The 24,465-nt window shown below is 44.4% G+C and overlaps 1 protein-coding gene across 1 annotated transcript in view; it reads right to left on the bottom strand.

Moving 5' to 3' along the window:
- Window positions 1–24,465, bottom strand: part of Ak5 (adenylate kinase 5) — a 182,537-nt gene that overhangs the window by 125,875 nt on the left and 32,197 nt on the right. Inside the window, exon 5 of the mRNA XM_035451656.1 lies at window positions 19,528–19,719. Within this exon, the coding sequence (XP_035307547.1) occupies window positions 19,528–19,719 (192 nt within the window). The remainder of the gene's footprint in view (window positions 1–19,527; window positions 19,720–24,465) is intronic.

Raw genomic sequence — 24,465 nt, 5'->3', positions numbered from 1 at the left:
CCGATTAAACTGTGTTTGAAGAAGATTCCTCGGTGTGGCGTCTTTCTTGCTGGTCAAGGGTGGACGCCGCAAGTGGTGGCCCGTACGGGGAATTCAGAACTTCTCACAGTCGGGGCGGCGCCGGTAAGTTCCCAAGGTAAGTGGAACTGTAAAGTCCGCGGTGAATGCGGAGATAGGTCTCCGGTAAAGGAGCACCAAGGTCCTCAGGAAAGAGGAGATAGGTCTCAGTAAAAGAGTACCAAAGCCCTCGGGGAAGAGGCAGTAAAGTCTCCGGAAAGGAGCAACACTGTTCGAGACAAAGGCGAACCGAAAGTAAAAAACCCTCGCTTCTGCTTTAATTTGCAGAGTGAAAGTAAGTTAATGGACCCCGCTATTATAGTGGTGATTTGGTTGCTTTTTAATATCGCAGTGTGGGCTTTTGTTTTCTGGTGGTGTTATCCTACTTGCACACCTTCGGAGCGTGCTAATTAAGACAAAAGCACAATGGGATCATCACAATCACATCCAATTTTTCTGGCTCTTCAAGAGCTACTTCATTCTAACAATTTAAGGTTAACTAAAGCCACATTACAGAGGTTCCTGAGTGAATGCGACACCATTGCACCCTGGTTTGCAGCCTCGGGCAATCTCACTGTGGATAGTTGGGATAAATTAGGGAAAGACCTGGATTTTGCCTGGGAGCAAGGAGCGTTGAAGCCGAGTGTTCGCCCGGTTTGGCGCCTGGTGCGCAGCTGTCTAGAGGACAAAGGGGGAAATAAGAAAGCTATAGCAAATGGACAGGCTGCCCTTAAAATGCTCCAAGAAGAAAGGTCAGAACAGTCAGAAAGTGAGAGAACAAAGGAGAAACAGAAAAGGGATAAGAAGCGAGTCTATCCTTCTCTAGGAAGGTTGAGGAAGGAATTAAAAGAACCAGGAGAGGATTCAGAATCAGAGGAGGATATATGTGAGGATGAGGACATCATGGAGGAAGAGGAGGAAGAGATTATTGAGCTCATAGAAAAACATTCATTAAAAGTATCAAAAAAACAGCGTCCTAAAATGGCGACTGTAAAGCAAGGAGCCCTACCGCTCCTCCCCCCTACTGCTCGAAAGAGGAAGTAGGAGGTCCTGGTTGCTCCACCTTCTGTCCGGAAATGTGGCGTACGGTTCGCACTGAGTTTCGGGTTACTCGACCACTGGCTTATCCAGTTTTTACAGACGGTAACCAACAGAGATATCATGAACCAATTGACTTTAAAATAGTCAAAGCTCTGGCAAAATCGGTACGCACCTATGGGGTGACGGCAGCTTTTACAATTACTCAGGTAGAGGCGCTCGGTCGCTACTGTATGACACCCAATGATTGGACAAATTTGGTAAGAGCTTGCTTATCACCAGGACAATATTTGGATTGGAGAGCTTTTCAAATTAAATTTGCCAATGATCAAGGTGCGATTAATCGTACAGCTGATGATCAATATTGAGATGTGGACATGCTTCTTGGTCAAGGACGTTTTGCACAGCAACAAACAGGATATCCTCCTCAAATGTATGATCAGATTAATCAAATAGCCATTAGGGCTTGGAGGTCTCTGCCTAACAAAGGTGAGGTCAATGGAAATCTTACAAAGATATTACAGGGTCCTATGGAACCCTTTTCAGACTTTGTGACAAGAATGGTAGAAGCTGCAGGAAGAGTGTTTGGGGATCCAGATGCTGCTATGCCTTTGATCAAACAGCTGATTTATAAACAATGTACAAAAGAGTGTAGAGCTACAATAACTCCATATAAGGGTAAAGGCCTTGAAGTCTGGATAAAAGTCTATAGGGAGTTAGGGGGTCCGCTGACTAATGCTGGACTAGCAGCTGCTATGATGCAATTAACTAAGAAAGGTGGAGGTTCAAGAGCTTGCTTTAAATGCGGCAAGCAAGGACATTTAAAAAAGCAATGCCCCGAGGGAGGAAACACTAAAGTCAATAACTTTGCTCCGCGCCCTAAGCAACCTGGCTTATGTCCTAGATGTAGAAAAGGAAATCATTGGGCTAAGGATTGTAGATCAGTAAAAGACATCAATGGACAGCCTCTTGTTCAGGGGTATGGAGGAGCCCGTTCAAAAAACGGACGACGGGGCCCACGACCCCAGGGCCCACAAATATATGGGGCCATGGAGGATCAGAACCAGGAGCAGAGTCCCAAAACCTGGCCCTCTCTTCGTCATCCGAGGGACCGAGGAGAGCCACTACAGGCTCCGCGGGGCTGGACTTACGCTCCACCACCAGACTCGTATTAACTCCCAAAATGGGGGTCCAGCTTATTGACACCGATTTTAAGGGACCCCTTGAGCCTGGCACAGTAGGTTTGCTTATAGGAAGATCATCTACAGCATTAAAAGGTTTACGAGTACATCCTGGAGTTATAGATCCTGATTACATGGGTGTAGTAAAGATCATGATAGAATCTCCTAGAGGGATTACAGCCATTTCTCCTAGAGACAGGATAGCACAGTTACTGCTTTTGCCAAGCTTGCATGACAAGTTTCCAACACAAGCCAGAGAGAGAGGAGAGGGAAACTTTGGCTCCACTGGATCAAACTTAACTTTCCTAGCTTTAGACCTTGATCAACGTCCAACCCTTGAGTTAATAGTGAATGGTAAGAAAATCTTAGGCTTACTAGATTCTGGAGCTGATAAGAGCATCATAGCCACTAAAGATTGGCCCTCTGGCTGGCCTATACAGGTTTCTTCTCAAAGTTTACAAGGTTTAGGCTATGCTAAGGCTCCTGATATAAATGCTAGACAATTGCCTTAAAAAGATCAGAAAGGGCATTCAGGGACCATGCAACCTTATGTGTTAGACTTACCAATTTCATTATGGGAAAGAGATTTGTTAAAGGATATGGGTTTTAAACTCACAAATGAATACTCAGAAACATCTCAAGGTATCATAAAACGAATGGGATACGTCCCAGGCCGAGGCCTCGGGAAACATCTACAGGGTCGTACCAGTCCTATTATTCCACAACCGAGACCAAAGAATCTAGGTCTGGGTTTTTCCTAGGGGCCACTGAGGGAGGTATTCCTATTACCTGGAAAACAGAGGAGCCGGTATGGGTTCCTCAGTGGCCACTTTCCTCTAAAAAACTGGAAGCTGCTAAGACTCTAATGCGGGAGCAACTGGATCTGGGGCATATAAAATCCTCTGTATCTCCATGGAATACTCCTATTTTCGTCATTAAGAAAAAATCTGATAAATAGAGACTGCTTCACGATCTTAGAGCTATTAATCAACAGATACAAATTATGGGCCCTGTACAACGTGGTCTTCCACTTTTAACTTCTTTACCTACATCATGGCCTATCATCTCTATAGATATTAAAGATTGCTTCTTTTCCATACCTTTGTATGCCAAGGATTCAGGGCGTTTTGCGTTTACGCTGCCCTCTTGTAATCATGAACAACCTGATCTAAGGTATGAATGGATAATGTTGCCACAGGGGATGGCCAATAGTCCTACTATATGTCAGTTGTTTGTAGCAGAAGCAATTGCTCCTTTGAGAATGGACTTTCCAAAGATTAGATGTGTTCATTATATGGATGATATTTTATTGGCTGCCAAAGATGATAAAACGCTTAATAAGGCATATACAAAATTGGTAAAATTGCTTGAGATACATAATTTAGTCATAGCCTCAAAAAAGGTACAAAAGGACACTGTTGTTAACTATCTAGGGGCTAAGATTCTCCCTCATACAATTATTCCACAAAAGATAGAGATTAGAAAAGATAATTTAAGAACTCTTAATGATTTTCAAAAGTTGTTGGGAGATATAAATTAGATAAGATGTTATTTAAAATTACCAAATTATAAGTTAAAGCCATTGTATAATATTCTCAATGATGATTCAGCATTAGATTCACCTAGACAGTTAACTGCTGAAGCCAGAGAAGCTTTAAAAAAAATGGAGACAAAATTACAAAATGCCAGCCTTAAACGGCTAATAAAAAATATGGATATTCTTTTATATGTGCTTCCAACATTCTCCCAGCCTACAGCTTTGCTGTGGCAAGATGGTCCGTTACTATGGATTTATTCTAAATCCTCCCCAGGAAAAACTATTGAATACTATCCTACAGCGGTTACTGACTTGGCTCAAAATGGGATACAGCAATGTATTCAATATTTTGAGAAACTACCAATTAAGATCATAATCCCTTATACTGCTCAACAAGTTAAGATACTTTGTGGAACTGTGGATGATTGGGCAATTCTTCGATATGGATTTTCAGGAGAAATAGATAATCATTATCCAAAACACCCTCTAATGTCATTTTTTAAAGAACATCCAGTCATTTTTCCTAAAATGACTACAGCAGCTCCTATTGCTGGAGCCACAAATATTTTCACTGATAGATCCAAGACGGGCTGTGGAGCCTACATGATAGAACATCAGGATCCAGTGCAATTTCAATATCAGCCTGGCTCCCCCCAGATTATTGAATATAAAATTGTTCTTAAAATGTTTAGAAATTGCCCGTTCTCCTTTAATCTGATTTCTGATTCGACATATGTTGTAAATGCTGTTAAGGCCCTGGAGGTTGCAGGACCTATTAAACCTAATAATACAGTTTGCAAACTCTTACAGGAGTTGCAAAAGTTGATCTGGCATCGCGATCAAAAATTTTTTATACAACATATTAGAGCTCATACCAACTTGCCTGGACCTCTATCAAAAGACAATGAGATCGTAGATCTCTATACTAGAGGGGAATATGTATTTTTCGCTTCCTCTATGGAACGAGCACAACACTTTCACAAACAATTCCATGTATCTACAAAAACTTTACAACAAAGATTTCAGCTATCTCAAACAAAAGCTAGACAGATAATATTAAATTGTCAACAGTATATAACCTTCTTGCACCCCCCTAGCCTGGGGGTCAATCCCAGAGGGTTATTGCCCTTAAAGATCTGACAAATGGACGTAACTCATTTTTCAGGATTTGGAACTCTTAAATATATCCATATGTCTATGGATACCTGTTCAGGCATCATCCATGCCACCCCTATGAATGAGAAAAAGTCTCGCAATGTCATTGGACATTGCCTTGAGGCATGGGCTACCTGGGGAAAACCTCAACAATTAAAGACTGACAATGGTCCTGCTTATACAGCTCAATCTTCTACCTCCTTCTGTAAACAGATGGAAGTCCAATTAAACCATGGCCTGCCTTATAATCCCCAAGGACAAAAAATAGTTAAAAGAGCCCATCACACATTAAAAAAATGTTTATTAAAACAAAAAGGGGGAATAGGCCATGGTAGAACACCAAAGAAACAACTATCTTTGGCTCTCTTTACTCTGAATTTTTTAAATTTGGATTCTCAAGGCCTTTCTGCTGCCGATAGGCACCAGACTCGGGCACCTGCTCAGAAGGGCTATGTAAAATGGAAAGATATCCTTACGGGTCTATGGCATGGACCGGACCCGGTATTAGCATGGGCGAGAGGTTCTGTTTGTGTTTTCCCTCAGGATCAGCAAGACCCGGTGTGGATTCCAGAGAGACTAACGAGGAGGTGCAACAAACAAGATGAAGCCTCCGATATTGATCCTGCTGCTGATCTTGACAACACCGTGGCTGATCCAGGCCAGAGAACAAATCCTGTGGGCCATAGCGAAAGCGTGGCCAATTCCTTTGCCTGTTCATAGCACATCTAAAGTTTTGCCTGTTTTCTTTTCTACTAGTTGTGAATTGGGTTTGCCTTGTGTCAATTTAGATCCTGACACTGCCCAGTATTCAGCCACTAATATTTCTCTCAATGGAGCATTATGCTTCTCCCTTATTAATAATTCTAACCCATGCATTTGGTTGAAGAATGGTTCTATTGGCAATTGGCTTGATCCTCTTACTAATAACCAGATCTCGAGTGCTATGCTCACTGAAGCCCTGTCTCAGTTTAGTACAGGCGCTAGTTCTGGCTCTGGCACTGGTACAAATGGAACCAAAGATGTAAATATCACTACATTTCTGATGCTGATGGAGGGGCTCCGACCCTCAAATTCACGCTTTAGTCAAGAGAACTCCACTGCTCGACAAGTCTTGCCTTATTGTGCACCCAATCGAGGCTATCCACCTCATTGGACGCCTTGTCAGAGTCCGGATCACAAACTTAAGCAGATAGCTCCAGGTTTTGAATTTACTCCCCCTCTTGGCAAGTACCAGTATAACCTAACTCAGGGAGGTTCCCAAAGAACAGGCAGTAAAAATACCTGGCCATGGTTTCAATGGGTACTCTCCAACGAGCGTGGAGCATTTACTTCTCTTGAACCTTTTGCAGTTCTCCAGAATCTCTACATAAGACTTCTTAATGTTTCTGGTACAAGGGATGAGAAGGGACCTTCTCTTAAGAATCTATCAATACATAAAGCTTTGAATAATCTCACTGTTCCAGCTAGCCCAGTATGCTTAAAAGCTCCTTTTTTCTTTCTGCTCTCTAATGCTACTGATGCTACCAAAGAAGTGATCTCGTGCAATTCGACTGATGTCTCCTGCATTGCTAGCCAATGTTGGAATGGTTCTGCTAATACAGCAGTAGTGATGAGGATTCCTATGTATGTTCCTATTCCAGTCAAAGTGGATACAGGAACGTTTCCCATTACGGAAATCATCAGAACCAAACGAGATTTTGGCATAACTACAGCATTGGTTACTGCCATTACCCTTTCTGCAGCAGCGGCTACGACTGCCGCCGTTGCCATGGCTGCTCAGGTCCAATCAGCTGAGACAGTCAATGATATTGTGGAAAAAACAACTACAACATTAACTACCTTGAGATCTATTGATGGCCACTTAAAAGCTGGCATTCTAACTATGAACCAAAGAATGGACCTGTTGCAGGAACAGATGGATGATTTAGTAACCTTAACTTCCATAGGATGCATTCATTCCTTTTCTTCTTTGTGTATCACCTCCAGGATGGCCAATAATTTCACGGAGAACAACAACCTGAGTTGGCAGTTGAATGCCTACCTTCAGGGAAATTGGAGTCAACAGTTCGAGAACCTGACAGACACCCTGACACAACAGATTATTGCCATGAATGCTACACGCCTGAGCCTGCCCACTGTTAATACCCTCTTAACTACCCTTAAGCGAGCCTTTAGTTTAGTTAAGGAATGGGCTGGAATAGGGGTTATGTTTTCCATGATGCTGTTAGCCATTTTTGTTTGCTTATGGTGCCTATACAGGATCAGGAAGTCACAAAAATCCCAAGCTGCTATATTGGTACAGGCCTTTGCTGCTATGGAAGCAGGACAGTCCCCTCAAGCATGGTTATCCATGCTGACAGACAAATAGATGTCTGTCTCGCCCTTGCTGAGTGAGTAATGCGTATCTGAATCAGTCATGCTCAATGACGGGCACCTACCCTCATGCTAAGCGAATAAGCATACATGTGTTCCCTTCAACCTAAGACATGAGCCTGTGAGGGCGACACAGTGACTCTTTGACGGGTAAGATAGGGACACTGGGGTTAAACCTAAGACAGAGATGACTAAAATCTAACAACAGATAGATACTACTACTCCTATAATATTAAAACAAAAAGGGGGAACTGTAGAGAGCTGCAGAAAACCGCACCCAAAAGATGGCGCTGGTTTCCGCCTTCCGCCAGCCCGACGGCGAGCGCTCTCTGTGGTAAACAACTCCAAATATGGTAGAGGTCATGTATCCTCTTAATTCTGCTTGGAGACAACCTATCCTGGCGCGCCACGTAGGGTTAGGTGATTGGTAGATGTAGACTATATCAGGCCCCGTCTCCCTCGGCCTGGGGCCGCCGCCTCCATTATACATTGTACAAAGCAAAGAGGTTCCCGATTAAACTGTGTTTAAAGAAGATTCCTCGGTGTGGCGTCTTTCTTGCTGGTCAAGGATGGACGCCACAGCCTGGGACCAAAATGGATCACCTGTCCCTATCAGGGTCACTTCCTGAAGAAAGAAGATAATTTGAGAAAGTTGAAAATTCCTATATTTTTCTCTTATAATTTAAAATTTCAGAGACTGTATTGAATTGCCTACTCAAATAATTTAAAGAAATTAATCACTTGATACTGATATAAAGTTAGTATTTCATGCATTCAGACTGAAAGATGAAACGAATAATAATTGGAAGTAAACTACAGTCACCCAACCCTGATCATGTGACCAAAAGAATTTCACTTTATTGGGTCTTCGAAGCTAGATGGAGCTTAGTAGGAAATCCTGCACACTAGCCATGCAGTGTAGGGGATCACACCACACAGTAGTCATTCAGTGTAAGGGATCACACCACACACTAGTCATGAAGTATAAGGGGTTACACTGCACACTAATCATGCAGTGTAAGGGGTCACACTGCACTCTAGTCATGCAGTATAAGGGATCACGCTGCACACCAGTCATTCAGTGTAAGGGATCACACCTCACACTAGTCATTCAGTATAAGGGATCACACTGTACACTAGTCATTCAGTGTAAGGGATCACACTGCACACTAGTCATTCAGTGTAAGGAATCACACTCCACACTGGTCATTCAGTGTAAGGGATCACACTCCACACTGGTCATTCAGTGTAAGGGGTCACACTACACACTAGTCATGCAGTATAAGGGTCACACCTCACACTAGTCATTCAGTATAAGGGATCACAATACACACTAGTCATTCAGTGTAAGGGATCACACTGCATACTAGTCATTCAGTGTAAGGGATCACACCACACACTAGTCATTCAGTGTAAGGTGTCACACTGCACACTAGCCATTCAGTGTAAGGGATCACACTGCATACTAGTCATTCAGTGTAAGGGATCACACCTCACACTAGTCATTCAGTGTAAGTGATCACACCATCTTTTGCACTTCATCCAGAATTAAATTGCTATGAACTTGTGATTGCAAAGTCTTGGTAGGAAAACTGACAGCCCGCACTGTCGGTGTGTATCCAGCAATGGTGCTGTCTGATTTTAAGGGGTTAGCCTGGAGTTTTGGAGTAAAGACATGATCTCACAATGCAGAGCATTCTCGATATTTCCAGATTAAGTTTTCAGGCAGGAGACAAAAATCCATTATTTTTGTTTTTCCTCCTTGTTCCGAAGTTTGACAGCAATTGTGGAAATTGTTTGAAGCCACACTGTGGTATTTTCTGAGAAATCTCTCACAGTGTCCAACACCTTCAAATAACTTGTGAATTGGTAACAGTTAGAGGTCAGACCAGGAGGAAAAACATGAATTTTTTGAACTCTGTTTAAAACATTACAAAAAGCTGATTCAATCACATGAATGAAGTTAAACAATTCCTGCTCACATTGAAAATGTGTTCGTGTTGTCCAATTCATTAATCGCACATCAATTCAGCACCTGTTTTACAGCCCTTACTGTGCATTGCCACTGTACTGGCCGCACCAGTGAGTGAGCGACTGTATCCTGCCAGGACCCATGTCCACTCAGGCTTCTGTCCTATGGAGGTCTTCCTGAACCCAGCATCGTTTGTGTTATTTTATGTGGGAGCGCTAGTCAAAGATCAACATTTCCATCAATCTTCCATGTTATCTGGAAGTCTTGAAATAAACATGTGTATTCTTAAGGTGATTTTATACTGTGCTAAATCGAATGTCTGAATTAAGGAGGAGAGAGAATCAACAAGAAATTTGAATGATTAATATACAACTTTTTAAGTTTTCCCATTCCTTCTGTGACCATTTACCTCTTGTTTTTTGTTCTTCCTGTTCACTTATTCCCACTGTGTTTGCGAGTGTGCACACACGTGACCTATATAAGCCAGACGTCAATGTCACATGTCTTTCTTGCACACTCTCCACCGTATGTCTTGAGACAGGTTTCTTATTGAACGTGGAGCTCTTTATTTGGCATGAAAATGGTTGACCTGCAAGCCTCAGGCATCCTTCTGTGGTCCTCTCGCCAGTGCTGGGATTACAGGTGAATGCTGTCATGCCAATGTTTTCTGATTGCATGTTGCTTTACAGGTGAATGCTGTCATGCCAATGTTTTCTGATTGCATGTTGCATTACAGGTGAATGCTGTCATGCCAGTGTTTTCTGATTGCATGTTGCGGGTACAGATTCAGGTCTTCATGTGCATGCAGGAAACATTTTACCCACGTAGCCATCTCCTCAGCTCCCTCATGCTAACTTCTAACCCTGAATGTGGTAGTGACTACAACTCTTCATTACAAAACTCCAGGCGCTTGGTTACTTCCTGCAATGCCTGGAGGAGCCGCGTTCGGGTTGCTTGTGTTCATCCAATCGATGAGGTCATCATGGGTGTGGCAGGAGCAGTTCGTGCCACCTCACACCCCTTTGTCTCTTTTTCCAGCATACTGAGGACAGTACCTCAAATCCACCAACTGATTCCTCTCCCGCACATCCTATGTGGAGACACACCTGCATAGTGCCCCCCACCCCACGTAGATCAGGTTTGGGTGGGGGAGGCATCCTTGGATGATGCCTGAGAAAGAAAACATCTGGATGCTGCTGGATGAGCATCAGGTGGCTGATGAAGAAGCCATTATCGAGAAGACAGCAGCAGGTGTTCAGAGGGCAAAGCTGGGGATGCGTGACACACAGGGCAGGCTAGGTGGGCGTCCTGTGCAGACTAGGGTTTACCTCAGTAGGAGCAGCTCCTGGCCTCACTGCTCCTGTGACCGTTTTAGAAGGAACACTAGGCACATAGAAAGGAACAACTACCTGATGGGGTTGAGTTGGCTGAAAGAACAAAGCTTTGTACCATAGCTTTGTACACAGTATGTCAGCCCTTCCTTGCTTCTTTCAGAATTAAGTCTCTTATTCTGTGATAATAATGGGTACCCTGAAGTGAGTTAAAATACAGATCAGTCTGAAGGATCCATGAACAGACAAAGACAGGCAAGTTTCCTAAGGGGTAATAAATGTAAAAACACAAGGAAGCCAAATTTGAACTCTATTTCTTGTAGATGGAGATGGTAAATGAAAAGGAAACTCATGACGAACTGGGGGCTTTCCTGCAGGACAGACAGACCATACAACTGAATAGCTATGATTGACGGAATGTTTTCATCAGGGTATTTCTGTATGCATGCTGGAAAGCCCTTCCCTTCAGCTTCCTCACTGGCATCCCCCAAACACTTCCTGTTTTGGGATGTCTAATTCATAAATTAGTGTTCAAGCAATAAACTCTTGAAAGAGTTTTATTGCACCTTAATTTAACCATTTAAGCACCGTTAGAGCTTCTCATTCATCTCCATCTTGGGTCACACGAACACTACATTCTCAGAATCTTTTCTGACAGTTTCCAAGGTCAGAAACTTCCTTGTCTGTCATGCATGTGTGCACCAGATTAGCTGGGAAGTGTTTGTGATTCTCATTTCTGTACTTAAAGAATATTTGATCAATGAGCAGTGAGTTACCAAAGTATTATAAGAAAGTCTATTTAGTCTTCATCTCCAATTCCTAGCACAATGTTCCTAACAAAACAGAACAAATACTTGATTTTGCCAGCTCCTGGAAACAAAGAGACCAAACCAAAAAAAAAGAGAAAACCCCATAGGAATAGAAAGAGCTGAGATAACATTAATGGCATAGCGACTCTAAATCAATTAAACTGTAGCAATCTAGAGAAAACTAAATCCAGATGAAGAAATAAACATTGAAACACAAAATGCACTTAGGCTCCCAAAAGACATAGTCAGAGAACTTCTCCATGGCATGGTGTAGTCAAGATGTGAAAAATACAACAGAAAGAAAAAATGCTAAAAGCTGGAATAAAAAAAGGCTCATCTTACATGACACCTGGAATTCGGGGATTTTGTGAGCACTCTTTTCCTTAGAGCACTCTCTCTGCTGCTCCTCTTTTCATAGAGTCAGAGGGCCAAGATCTTCCCTACAGGGCCATAGGCCTGTGTCACACAGCCACCATTCCAGGCCTGGCCTTCCCTGCCCTGCACAGCCCTGCCCCGCTCCTGTGGAATCTTCTTTACTGCCCATCATACACACAGTTACCAGATCAATACTCTGAGTTCTGTCACACCCTGGCTCAGGTCTCAAAGCTGGTCCTCACAGGTGACCTTCCACCTGCCTAGTAACTCATCAATGGTGCTTCCCCCATCGGAAGCCCACGGAAACTCCTCTTCCATCAGCTGCCTTTGGCCCTTGGGTTTTTGAGAGACATAGAGAAGTTACTAATACAGCCTGACTTCCATCTGCCTGGCTGGTTTGGATGAAGCAAGAAGTACAGAACAGAGAAACACAGACACGAGGCCTGACAATTGACTACTTGTGGTAAAAACTTCCTTGTTTGTCATGCGTTCTTGGAGTAAGCAATTTTATAAATTATCTTAATTATTTTTTACAACCATTACCCAGTAACAAACTTTCAAAGCAATATAGCAATAGATTATTTTTCTCAGTGATTCGTTTTGAAAACCCCGAGTATAGAAACAGCATAGTTGCACAGCTGCATAGCTGCATAGCTGCATAGTTGCACAGCTGCACAGCTGCATAGTTGCACAGCTGCACAGCTGCATAGCTGCATGCCACATGATAAAAACCTGAGGAAAGTGGGTCAGAGTGCATCCGTGTTCCCTGTAACCAAAAGACAACACCTAAGTGCTTCCTTTCTCTGAGGCCCAGGGCCCGGCTGGCAGTATTTACTGCTGCTGTGGGACCCTGCACAGGTGAGGGATTAGTTCACACGATGCAGACAGTGACCAACCCTCCTCACTGAGACACAGTGCAGATGACGAGCTTAGGCGACACATTGCGATTAGTGCCGGGGACACACTAAGAGCTCAGAACTGATGGCTGTTGTGTGTGAAGCACGCTCTAGTCATGACATGTTCTCTGTTTTCTTGACTGCTAAGCGTTTTGCCACAGCTATCTTTGGGGGAGAGACACTTAATTTACAGGCGTGCTCTCTCTCTCTCTCTCTCTCTAAAGATATCAATACGTTCAAACGCTTGTCTTACAAACGTTCCCGATAAGACTTACAAACTTTGATGCCTGTCTCAGTGAATGAGAGACAGAGGGAGCCCATCAGGGGGAGGAGAAGCATGGTGTGAATAGGAGCAGGAGGCCAGGTGATCACATGACGATCAAAGCACCGGAAGCAGGGACAGAGATCATGCAATGCGGTGAAGCTCTAAACCCTCACGCCCTCATCATGTGACTCTCTAGACCTCACGCCCTCATCACGTGACTCTCTCTCTAGACCTCACGTCCTCATCATGTGACTCTCTCTCTAGACCTCACGTCCTCATCATGTGACTCTCTAAACCCTCACGTCCTCATCATGTGACTCTCTAGACCTCACGCCCTCATCATGTGACTCTCTAGACCCTCACGCCCTCATCACGTGACTCTCTCTCTAGAGCTCACGTCCTCCATGAGATACTTCCTCCAGCAAGGCTACATCTTCTAAAGATTCCATAGCGGCCCAGCAGGGGAAGGGGGTGAATTTCTCATTCAAACCACCCCAGATGTTCACTGCCACGCTCCAGTCACACATCGTTCTGGGAGAATCCAAACTCGGATCCTCGTGGGTCTTGGCTTGGGTGGCAGGAACGTCACTCACTGAGCTGTCTACCCAGACTTATTATAACATTTTAAAGTAAATGAAGACTCAATTCCTGAATTCTGGAATGTTTGTTGAGAGTCAAAGTTTTTTGCTTCAATGAAGCTATTAGCTAGAGAAGTAACGTGTGTGTGTGTGTGTGTGTGTGTGTGTGTGTGTGTGTTTGTGCGTGTGCACACACACGTACATGTGCTCACACCTGAGGAGGCCGGAAGAGGACACTGGGTTATTTGGAGCTAGAGTTGCAGATGTTTGCCAACCATTCAACATGGCAGTAAGTACGCTTAACTGTACAGTCATCTCTCTAGTCCTGTGAATATTATCTTAATTGTATTCACATCATTTGCTTTATAGTTACCACACTAAGGCATTCCTTTGTTCTACAGTAATTGAAAAATATCAGTAGGGCATTTGGACTAGACTTGCCTAGTGTCTGTGTCAATAAGATCAACAGAAACAGGATTCCTTCTTAAACCCCACCCTTACATCACGCATTCCACCCAACGCAAGGAGAATACTGAATCCAATGCAAGAGTCCTCCTTGTTGGGAGCTAGCAATGGGATGGCATAGACTTCCGACTTCATTTTCTAACTTTGAGAGGAGATTGTTCCCTGAGTCATCTGGTTTGCTCTCTGCCTGTGGAGTGTGAAGATGACTGATGCTGTGTGAGCTTCAGGAAGGGGAAAGGAAGGCAGGACACGTGCTTCTTGCAGACACAGAATGCCAGGAGCTATAAATACGGCCTCTGCTTGCTCGCCTCATTTTGGTGCTGTTTAGGAACCAGCCACCAGGACTGTGACTCTGGCTTTGCTGTGTGTGGACAGCAACATCGTGCACAAATGGTTTCATTGCTCAGAGCTTTTGTTTATTTTTTAACACAAAATGAAGCCAGAATCATATTTTACCTTTTACAATGCACAATGATAACAGTTCATTAAAGTGATCAGATTCACTGTTCAGTTACGTTCTGGCCTTTTAAAAACTGTACTGATGAAGACCTGTGTGAGCTGGTCAGCGGGAAGGGTAACCCTGAGCCACACAGAGGTGTGGCCTCCTGAAGCATCAGTGGTATTTTTCCAAGGTAACACTCTCCACCCAGACCCCACTCACCACACACAGGCTGCAGGGTTTGACAAATTCTCATCATCCAGACAGCAATATCCCTTGATAACTTATTTTTACTGCGTCAAAAAATAAGTATTTTTCATGCTACTTCTGGGCTCTTGATTTTGAGATTCTGGTATTACTGTGTTTCATGCCAGAAAGAACCATTTAGTTAATATTTTGAGCAATAGCTTGAGAGGTGTCACAGCTGAAGGCATCCTGGTGGCAAAGGCAAGACAGAGTTCCTGGTCCAGGAGCATGTGACAGTGACCCCCACATCTGAGCAACCAGGAAGCAGAGATTAGGGAATTCTGCAGCTAAGCTGGCCTCTTCGCTTTCCCTCTCATTCGATCCAGGACCCCAGGATGAAGACACCGCATGCTGCAGCACACAGGATGACATCACCGCATGCTGCAACACATAGGATGATGTCACTGCATGCTGCAGCACACAGGATGGCGTCACTGCGTGCTGCAGTACACAGGATGACGTCACCGAATGCTGTGGCACACAGGATGACATCACCGCATGCTGGGTGGCTCTTCCACCCTCAGCTAAACTTCTCTGGAAGCACTCTCACGGATGTGCCCAGAGGCATGTCTCCTCGGTGACATGTTCACAATGAGGATGAGCTGTCGCAGTGACCACATGTCTAGATGTGTTAACACACTGTTCTACGTTTCTTTCATTCTAATTTGTTAACTTTAGGAACTCCACTGGGACACTTGTCTCAGTTACTAAATCCAACACATAGGAACAAGAAGGGGCTCTTTGGCTACATGACAATGGATGATTAAACTGAAAGGGAAATACAGGCTCACTGTCCTACAGGCTGCAAATTCACCAATGTCCACCTACTGAGAAGTATGACAAAATTTTCCTCCAGGTAATTTTGGGACGATGGTTTGTTTGGCCGGAGTGCTAGCAAGTGTTTTCTTTGCCTTCCTTGAGATGAGGCAGCTGCCGAGTCCCCTGGTGGTTTATTGATTGTGACACTGCTTCGATTTATTTCTTCATAAGCGTTTCTGTTTCCACTTCAGTTACCCTGTGCCATGACACAGGGGCCGAGCACTGAGACTCTCGGTGTAAGAGAGTCTGTGGTGATAGAAAACCCTTACAAGGACCGAGTGAGGGGAGAAAGGCATATTTTGAATTCCCGTTCTGGAAGTGTGTGGTCCATTTTGACAGGAAGGCATGGCTGTTTGATCACGTGGCTGGTCTGGCAGTCATGAAGGAGAGGGGACCAGAGCCAGACCATAAAACCCCAAAGACCAGCCCCAGTGACAAACTTCCTCCAGGAAGACCCAGGTCTTAAAGATCCCCTCACCTTCCCAAACAGCGCCACCAGTTGGGGAGCAGGTGTCCAAACCCAGGGCCTATGGAGGACATTTTAACCAAACTGCATCGGTGTGCTAGCATTCTGAATGTTAGTGCTGGTTTCCATGGAACTCAAAGTTGATTAAAGAATAATTATTCATTGTTTCAGTCTAAATGCGTTACTATTCCTATTTGCTTTGCCTCTGGGTAGCAGTATCTGGTGGGATGGGAATCCAGTTTCAGCAGTAAAGCTGAAATGTGGAGTAGGGAGGTCTCCTAGCTGAAAAGGAGAGATGTAGAGAAAATGAAGAAAGCTCAATGCAACTGGAACTTTCCCAGCTCAGGGACAGTGCCCGGTACCCAGTGGGGAAAGAGGGGATGCATTCTGCTCTCTGTCACACCCCTCTGCCACCGAGACATGCCTTTAGTCCAGTAGTGTGGCTTTAGCGGGGTTGTGCCCTCTGTGATCCGTTGTGATGTCATGTGGTGATGGACTGTCCCCTAAGGCACAGAAAAGTGAGGAAAGCCAGGCAGAGGTGGGGAGGCTTTTGGTTTTTGTCAGAAATCAAATACTTTAAATAAGTATTTAAATAATTATTTCTCACTTATATATGTGTGTGTGTGTAAGAGAGGAGGGAGGGAGAGAGAGAGACAGAGAGAGAGAGAGAGAAGAGGGAGCAAGGGATGAAGGTGCAGCTCTATTGGTAGACTACTTGCGTAACATTCACTAGACCTCAGGTTCCATACCCTACATTGCGTATTCCAGGATGGCATGGTGGTCCACGCCTGTAATACCAGCACTAGGGGGATGGAGGCTGGTGATCAGAGATTCAAGATCATCTTCAGCTATGTAGCAAGTCTGAGTTCAGCCTGAGCAACATGACTCCCTGTCTCAAGAATGAATGAATGAATGAATGAATGAATAAATAAATAAATAAATAAATAAATAAATAAATAAATTCACTTCAAAGAATGCCAAGAGTAGATAACTCTTTTCTTGTAACACTCCTGCTCTGTAAAACCCCAGATCCCCAAATTGTGTGAGATACTGACTAGGGTGAGAGAGTGCAGGTCCCCCACCATCCGTTGTCTGTGCTCTCAGGGAGGCTGGCGCTGGTGAGCAGGAGACAACCCTGTCTTCAGTGTGTCTCAGCCTATGCACTTGTTGTCTGAAGGAATCCAGCTGGTAAGCTTTCATGTGAATTAAGAGGCTTCTTCACACATTTTACAGCTATAGTTTACTTCTCATTTTAAATTCTTGTATTTTCTTATCTCCTTTCACAAAGTATCCACAGGGAAAATGGTTGTGTGATTGACTCATCATCTAAAGTAGACTATAGATACTCACTGATTATCATATATTTTTAAAAATAAAATCTTTTAAATTATATTTTACTTATTTACTGTGCTTATTTGTGTGTGTATGTGTGTACATGTGTGTATGTGTGTGCGTGTGTTTGTACGTGTGTATGTGTGCATGTGTGCTTGTGTGTGTATGCACGTGTGCATGTGTACGTGCACTCCATGGCACTCATGTGGAGGTCAGAGGGCAACCTGGGAGAGTGGGTTCTCTCCTTCCATCATGTAGGGTCAGGGGAGGGAGGCTGGAAGGGAAACAGAGAAAAGGGAAACTTTGAGTGTAACCTATTAAAATCTTAACATGACTGTGATGTTTTTATTCTCTAGCTCATCTTTAAAAGCAGAAGTGCCCCCACTGTTATCCCAGTACTGAAAGAGAACAGGTGTCTCAGGAGACAGTATTTATGTCTTTGTCAGGCTGGTTTTTCAAATTATACTCTCAGGAGCTCAGGCTGTGTTCCCAAGTTTCCAAAAGGTGACTTTGCAAGGCAAGTTTTTCCCCCCAGTAATTAGAGGCATTTATCTGAGAACTCGTTGGGCTTCAGCAGTGAAGTCATGGGCTGCCAGCTCTATTGCTATGGACTCCTTCAATTACAGGAAATGGCATTTCACCTTCATGCAAAATATTAGTAAATTAAAACTCCTCACTCTGCATCTATTGGGAAAATCTGTTCAGCTCTCGACAAGGAACACAGGGAGTCATCCACACACTCTGGTAATACCTTTAAGCCTTGTACATATCAATTAAAATTCCGGCTTTGCTCCCTGCAGTTGGGATTTACACTGCAGGCTTCATTTCTTTTATCATAGCACAAAGCAGAAGTCAGCAGCGCTGGTAGGTGAGAAAAACACACAAAAACCAAACACACACACACACACACACACACACACACACACACACACGCACACGCACACGCACACGCACACGCACACGCATGAATGTACATGCACACAGAAACATACGTACACACACACACACAGAGCCATTGAAAAACCCACCCCAATGTTCCCAGCTCTTTCCTAGAACTCAGTATCTGTTTTAAGCCAAAACATAAATGACCCCTGGCATGGGCGTCAACTCTAGACCAGATTTACAACCCTGACTCAAAGCACAAATCACCATGAATATATCAAGACGGAAAAGAGTACCATCCAAACACCACAGCTGTCTCTTTAGTTCTAAGGGCATCTCAGTCCAACCAGACATGGTTTAGCACAGGGTCACAGGAGCTCTGGGAATGGGCTTCAGTCCCTACATCAAAACTGGAAAGTGGGATGAGTGTACCTGGCTTTCACCGTGGAGCGTGCCGGCCCATAGGCAAGAGCTCTCAGTCTGCCCCAGAGGGGCAGAGGGCAGGACAGAGAAGTCTGATGCTGCCTACCAGAGTCAGCTGCCAGGAAGCTGCTGTGACCTTTGTGGCATGAGGAACTTTTTTTTTTTTTGTGGCCTGTGATCTCCGGCTTTGCTGTGACTGAATCAGACCTGGGACTATTGTCAGTTGTCAGTTGTCAGTGGGGCTGGGCTGTCCCCTCTGAAGGCTCATCCTCTAAAAGTGAGGGAGCTGAGGACCCAGTGCCATCCTTCACCAGCACACTGACTCCCAGTAACCACAGAACCAACTGAGGATATAGGAAAATGTTCATTCTGACACGTGTGTGCATTCATTGCACCGTATTATAGGAGCAGAAAGACGGACACCTCCCATTTCAATACCAGCTCTCATTTCCAGGAAACAAGATGGCAGAGTCAGGCTGTTACTTCATATGGTACATGACAAAGTCCTACATACAAGCCAGCTGCTGTCTATACGTCTACTGATAGTGATACTGTGTGGTGAACAGAGAAATGGGGAAATGTTGCTTAAAGCTACCCAGACTGTCGCTTTGAAACACTTCAGACTTGGACGATGTGGGCTTGTAGACAAGATCAACACATTCTCTTTTATAAAAATCAAACTGAAATGCAAGGTTTAAAAAATCATTATGGCTAAATCGAGGAATATTATTAAAAATGACTGCTTTAAGTATTTTTAGTTGATACTACACATTGTCCCCAGAGCCACTTCTTAAGATCGAGGAACTTTCTAAGTGAGCACACACACGGGCCGCTCACAGGTCTGTAAGACCACTCTTGTGCGGTTATGCCCCAGTGAAGCCAACTTACAGTCATGATGAGTCCTTTCTCCTGGAAGTATTTCACCAGCGGCGCGGCGTTCTGCTTGAAGTTTACTAGTCTCCTCTGGGTGGCTTTCAGATTGTCATCCGGCCGTCCCTGTTGCTCTGCACGCTTCACCAGTCTCTCTCTGAGCCTTTGGTTGGCACAAGCCAGGAACACCACCAGGTCAGGGGTGCAGATCTGCAGGAAGCACAGACAGGTAGGCAGGTATTTTAGGTACCAAGCAATGACAGTAGCATGACACTCCCATGGGTCTGCGGCAGTGGCCACACCCTCAGCTCCTTAGGCCATTTCCATCGTATTTCCCGAGCTGCTGTCTACACAAGACCACAACTGCCCAGTCCCATTGCAGTCCCTGTAAATGACAGCCAACCCCATGTGGCAGTATGTGGTGGCCCTTTATACTTCAAAAAACATCTTTCCTGTCCATGCACACATACATTTTCAGGTCGAATAAAGAACAATGCAGTCTGAACTTTGCTAGAGCATACATAACTTGATTTTGGAGGAGAGATGGTCACCGGGCCATAGCTGTCTGCAGCAAATCCATGCACCCACTGTTACCATTCCCCGTTGCTGTTTTAAAGCTGGCTACCATATGCTAAAGGCCCAATACTAAACTATTTCCTTATAATATTAATATTAAATGTTATAGCATTCTACAAGGCTAGAAACATCAAGTTCATTTTGTACTTGAACAGAGCAGGGCTTTGAGTTCACACAGTCACTAAGGTCAGCGTTGAATCTGGGCCTGTCTGGTCTGTACTCTCTGTTCCTTTCCTTGTCACACAGCACCAGGCAGTCCAGAATCCTTCATGGAATACCACAAAGTTACATGGATATATGTGAGAACTGGCGTGTTTAAAAGGTAACGTGGCCAGGAAGTGAATGCCTTTACCGCTGAGCATGGGAAGAAACTGAAGGTCTAGTGGTTTAAAGTAAGAGTCTCCAATTTAAAAGGCAGTTGCTTCCAAGGCCTGTGAGGTGCCTCAGTGGTAAAGGTGTTTATCACCAGGGTCGGCCGACAGCCTGAATTTGACCCCAGGACCCCTATGATGGGACAAAAGCACCTCCCTCCAAGTTATCCTCTGGCTCCTCATGCACTCTGTGGCGCTAAAGCATATGCACACACACTCACACACACACTCACACACACACACACACACTCACATACTCACACACTCACACACACACTCACACACACACACTCACATACTCACACACTCACACACACACTCACACACTCACACACACACACTCACACTCATACACTCACACACACACATACACTCACACACTCACACTCACACACATACACACTCACACACACACACTCACACACTCACACACACACACACTCACACACACATACACTCACACACTCACACTCACACACATACACACTCACACACACACTCACACACACACTCACACACACACACTCACACACACACACTCACACACACACTCACACACTCACACACACATACACTCACACACTCACACTCACACACATACACACACACACTCACACACTCACACACTGACACACACACATACACACACACTCACACACTCACACACACATACACATACACTCACACACTCACACACACACATACACATACATGCACACTCATACACTCACACACACATACACATACACATACACATACACATACACACACACAGTCACACAATACACACACTCTTATACACACACGGGCACACATACACACACACATACACACACATATACACGCTCACACTCATACATACTCACACACATACACACACATTTATGCACACACATGCATGCACACACGCATGTGTGCACACACAAACAACATAAAATAAAACTTTGAAGGAAGAAAAAAATTGACCATGAGGCTGGAAGGATTTGTGTCAGGGCAGAGAGCTGAAACCACAGCACACTTGTGCCCTCCTTTGCCAATATGGCTGTGTGAGCGGCGGTCTCTGTGTTATCCACAACACTCCATGAAAGGAGATGCCCACAACAAACGCCAGACATTTCAGCCTTGCTCCCCGGCTCTAGCTTCCATTACTCCGTGTGATTCTGGGTCTCCTTGGACGAGAATTTTAAATTTTGTTGTTGTTTTTTCCCCTTATAATTTATCCTCTTCAGACTCCCATGTGGGTTTTTTCTCAAGTCTTCAATTGTATTTTCCCTGGCTCCATCCAGGCTTGCTTTCTTGCAGCGGCTTTCCTGTTTGGCTTTCATCTGCACCCTGCATTGATTCCAAATGTGCGCTTTCCACTGACTCCCAACAGCCCTGGGTCTTGTGTTTTCAGATGCTTTTGTGGCAAATGAGGGCACAAGTCTTTGGACTCAGCAAAGTGATCCTAGGACCTCTTTCTTCCCCCCTCCCTCCCCTCCTTCCTCCCCTCCCTCCCCTCCCTCTCCCTCTTCTCCCCCTCTCCTTCTGGAAGCAATGCTCCTCTCTTACCTTCGGAGCTAGGAGGCCTAAGGTCTTGGAGTCCCTCTGACCTCACCACACCCCGGGCTGTGGTTTGTCTTCAGCAGCCCTTCCGCCCCTCCCTGCGGCCCCCAGCCTTGCAATCTCAGCCTTACTAGGAAAGGGGCTGAGAACAGAATGACGTCCTCTCCAGCTTCCATCTGGAAGCTGTCCCCTGGCGGGTGTCTGTCCCCCTGGCGGGTGTCTGTCCCTGGCTGGTGTCTACCCCCTGGCGGGTGTCTGCCCCCTGGCAGGAACACACACATGTGTATGCACACACACCACCTCACACACACACACACAGGAACATGCATGTACTTATACCATTGACACACACAGAAAAATACACCCCAAAATGGAAACCTTAAAGACTTGGAAGACCACCTGTGCTTTTTATGACATACAATCGGAAGATTACTGGAAACTAAAACTATACTTTCTAAAACACTGTGCTATAAAATTTGCATTTATTATTGTATGTGATATCATCCTGATAGGACATAATGAAGGACACACTTAAAATTACTTTAGGTAAATTATGTAAGGAAGAAGGCAATTATTGACAACAAATTAAACTATTTTGTTTGATAATACTACATACTAAAATACAGGGGGAAACCCCAAACTTGAAGTTCCATGTCAGTATTGGATGCAAGTAAAACATCTTGTAGATTTAAGCCCTTGCACTGTGCACCCATTTGAACCCACCGGTTGGTGCTAGTACGCTTTGAATTTTGTTCCAAGCGAAATGAAGAGGCTTCTTTTATGGAACACAGTGAGGTCATAAGCAGTTTAATATTCTACACTTTTGCCTTCAGTTGACTTCTGTATTTTACACTTGGAATAAATTGCACTTGTTAATTAACATTTAAATTAGAGCTTTTGAATAGTCATTTTAGATTTATCAAAAAATGGAGTAAGAAGTATAAAGTTCCTTCTTGAGGATGGAAGGCCAGTGGGGAGAGAAAAAAAGCCTTGAAATGGAATTGCAAAATTACTTAATTTTATAACTGTGATTAGACTGCTGTCTTTCCTTGGTACTAACTGAAAAACATATGACTGTGAGTTCAGAACAAAACAGAAATTCAAGCATAGAACAGCAAGAACCAGCACAGCAGCTGGGCAAGCAAGTGACCTGAGGCAGCTGCCAGTGGCCTAGCAACTCTACACGCCAGGGTCCGTCCTTTGCTTAGGCCTCACAGTCTCCAGCAACACTCCATTGAAAAGGGAAAAATATTGCTGGGTGCACCCCTTTAATCCCAGCACTCAGAAGGCAGAGGCAGGCGGGTCTCTGTGAGTTCAAAGCCCAGCTTGGTTTACAGAGTGAGTTCCAGGACAGCCAGGGCTGCACAGAGACAACCTGTCTTGACGAGAGAGAGACAGAGACAGAGACACAGAGAGAGAGACAGAGAGAGGGAGAGATTTAACTTGCTTGTGCTTTTCTCTCAAAACTTAAAAAAAAAAAAAAAATCCCAGCAGACACCGTTGTGTGAACGGGGAGTGGAAACCATAAAGGCTCCATCAAGTGTGTGGTAAGAAAGAAGCCCATTTGCGGAAGAAGACGCAGGCCTCTGGGGCTCCTTCCCTGGCTTGATTGACAGCCCACCTCAATCTGGCTCCTTTACCTTTCTTAACAAACTGTGTGTTTCTGTCCCATGCCTAACTTAAAGTGTGACTCTCCCTCCATTGACCTTCCCAGTGGCTTCTAGGATTTTCAACTAACCTGTACTATGTGTCCCCCCCATAAACATCTAAAAAATAAAAAATAACCCTTGATCTGCCTGTTAGTCCACTTCTGAATTCGTTGATTATCGAGACTAAGGACCCCCAAGGGGACTGTATTTCAGAAGAAGTATTCACCAAGTTGACTTGAGGCACACAGGTTAGGACAGTATCCCTAGGCAGAAGGGGCCATGTCGTGCTTGGCACACCTGTCCTTGGTCCTTATCCTCAGAGCATGAGCTGAGAAAAAGAATAAACAGCCAGATACACAATACCCAAGAACGAAAACAGGGATGCCACTTTGGTCTACACCACAGTGTATCTGAAACAGTTGCTAGTGTTTTCCCATGGAATTAAGTCAGCATGTCTTTTCCCTGCATCGCTTGGATAATTCAGTCTCCCTCTATCCATTTTTAAGCCCTTAATTCTGTTCAAAGGATCAGCCTTTGTATAAGCGAGGATGTGCTCACAGTGTTGGCTCAAAAGGGAATTCATTTTTAATACTCTGTTCTTACCCAGCCGTCACTCTCTGCCCTGCTCTTTATGAGGCTGTGTTGGGAGAGCTTAGACTCCTAAACTGGATCAACCACACTGTCAGAAATCAGGAAGTAAAAATACTAAAGCAAAAGGACAATCAGAGTTGAAATAAAAAACTGGAGTCACATAAACTAAAAGATGGAAAAAGCATGGAGGTTGTCTAGACTGAGTTAACCCCCAGCCTGTAAGC

This window comes from Cricetulus griseus (genome assembly GCF_003668045.3).
Source record: "Cricetulus griseus strain 17A/GY chromosome 1 unlocalized genomic scaffold, alternate assembly CriGri-PICRH-1.0 chr1_0, whole genome shotgun sequence".
Lineage (NCBI taxonomy): Eukaryota > Metazoa > Chordata > Mammalia > Rodentia > Cricetidae > Cricetulus > Cricetulus griseus.
The sequence above is the reverse complement of the archived record's forward strand: the minus strand, read 5'-3'. Positions and strand labels throughout refer to the sequence as shown.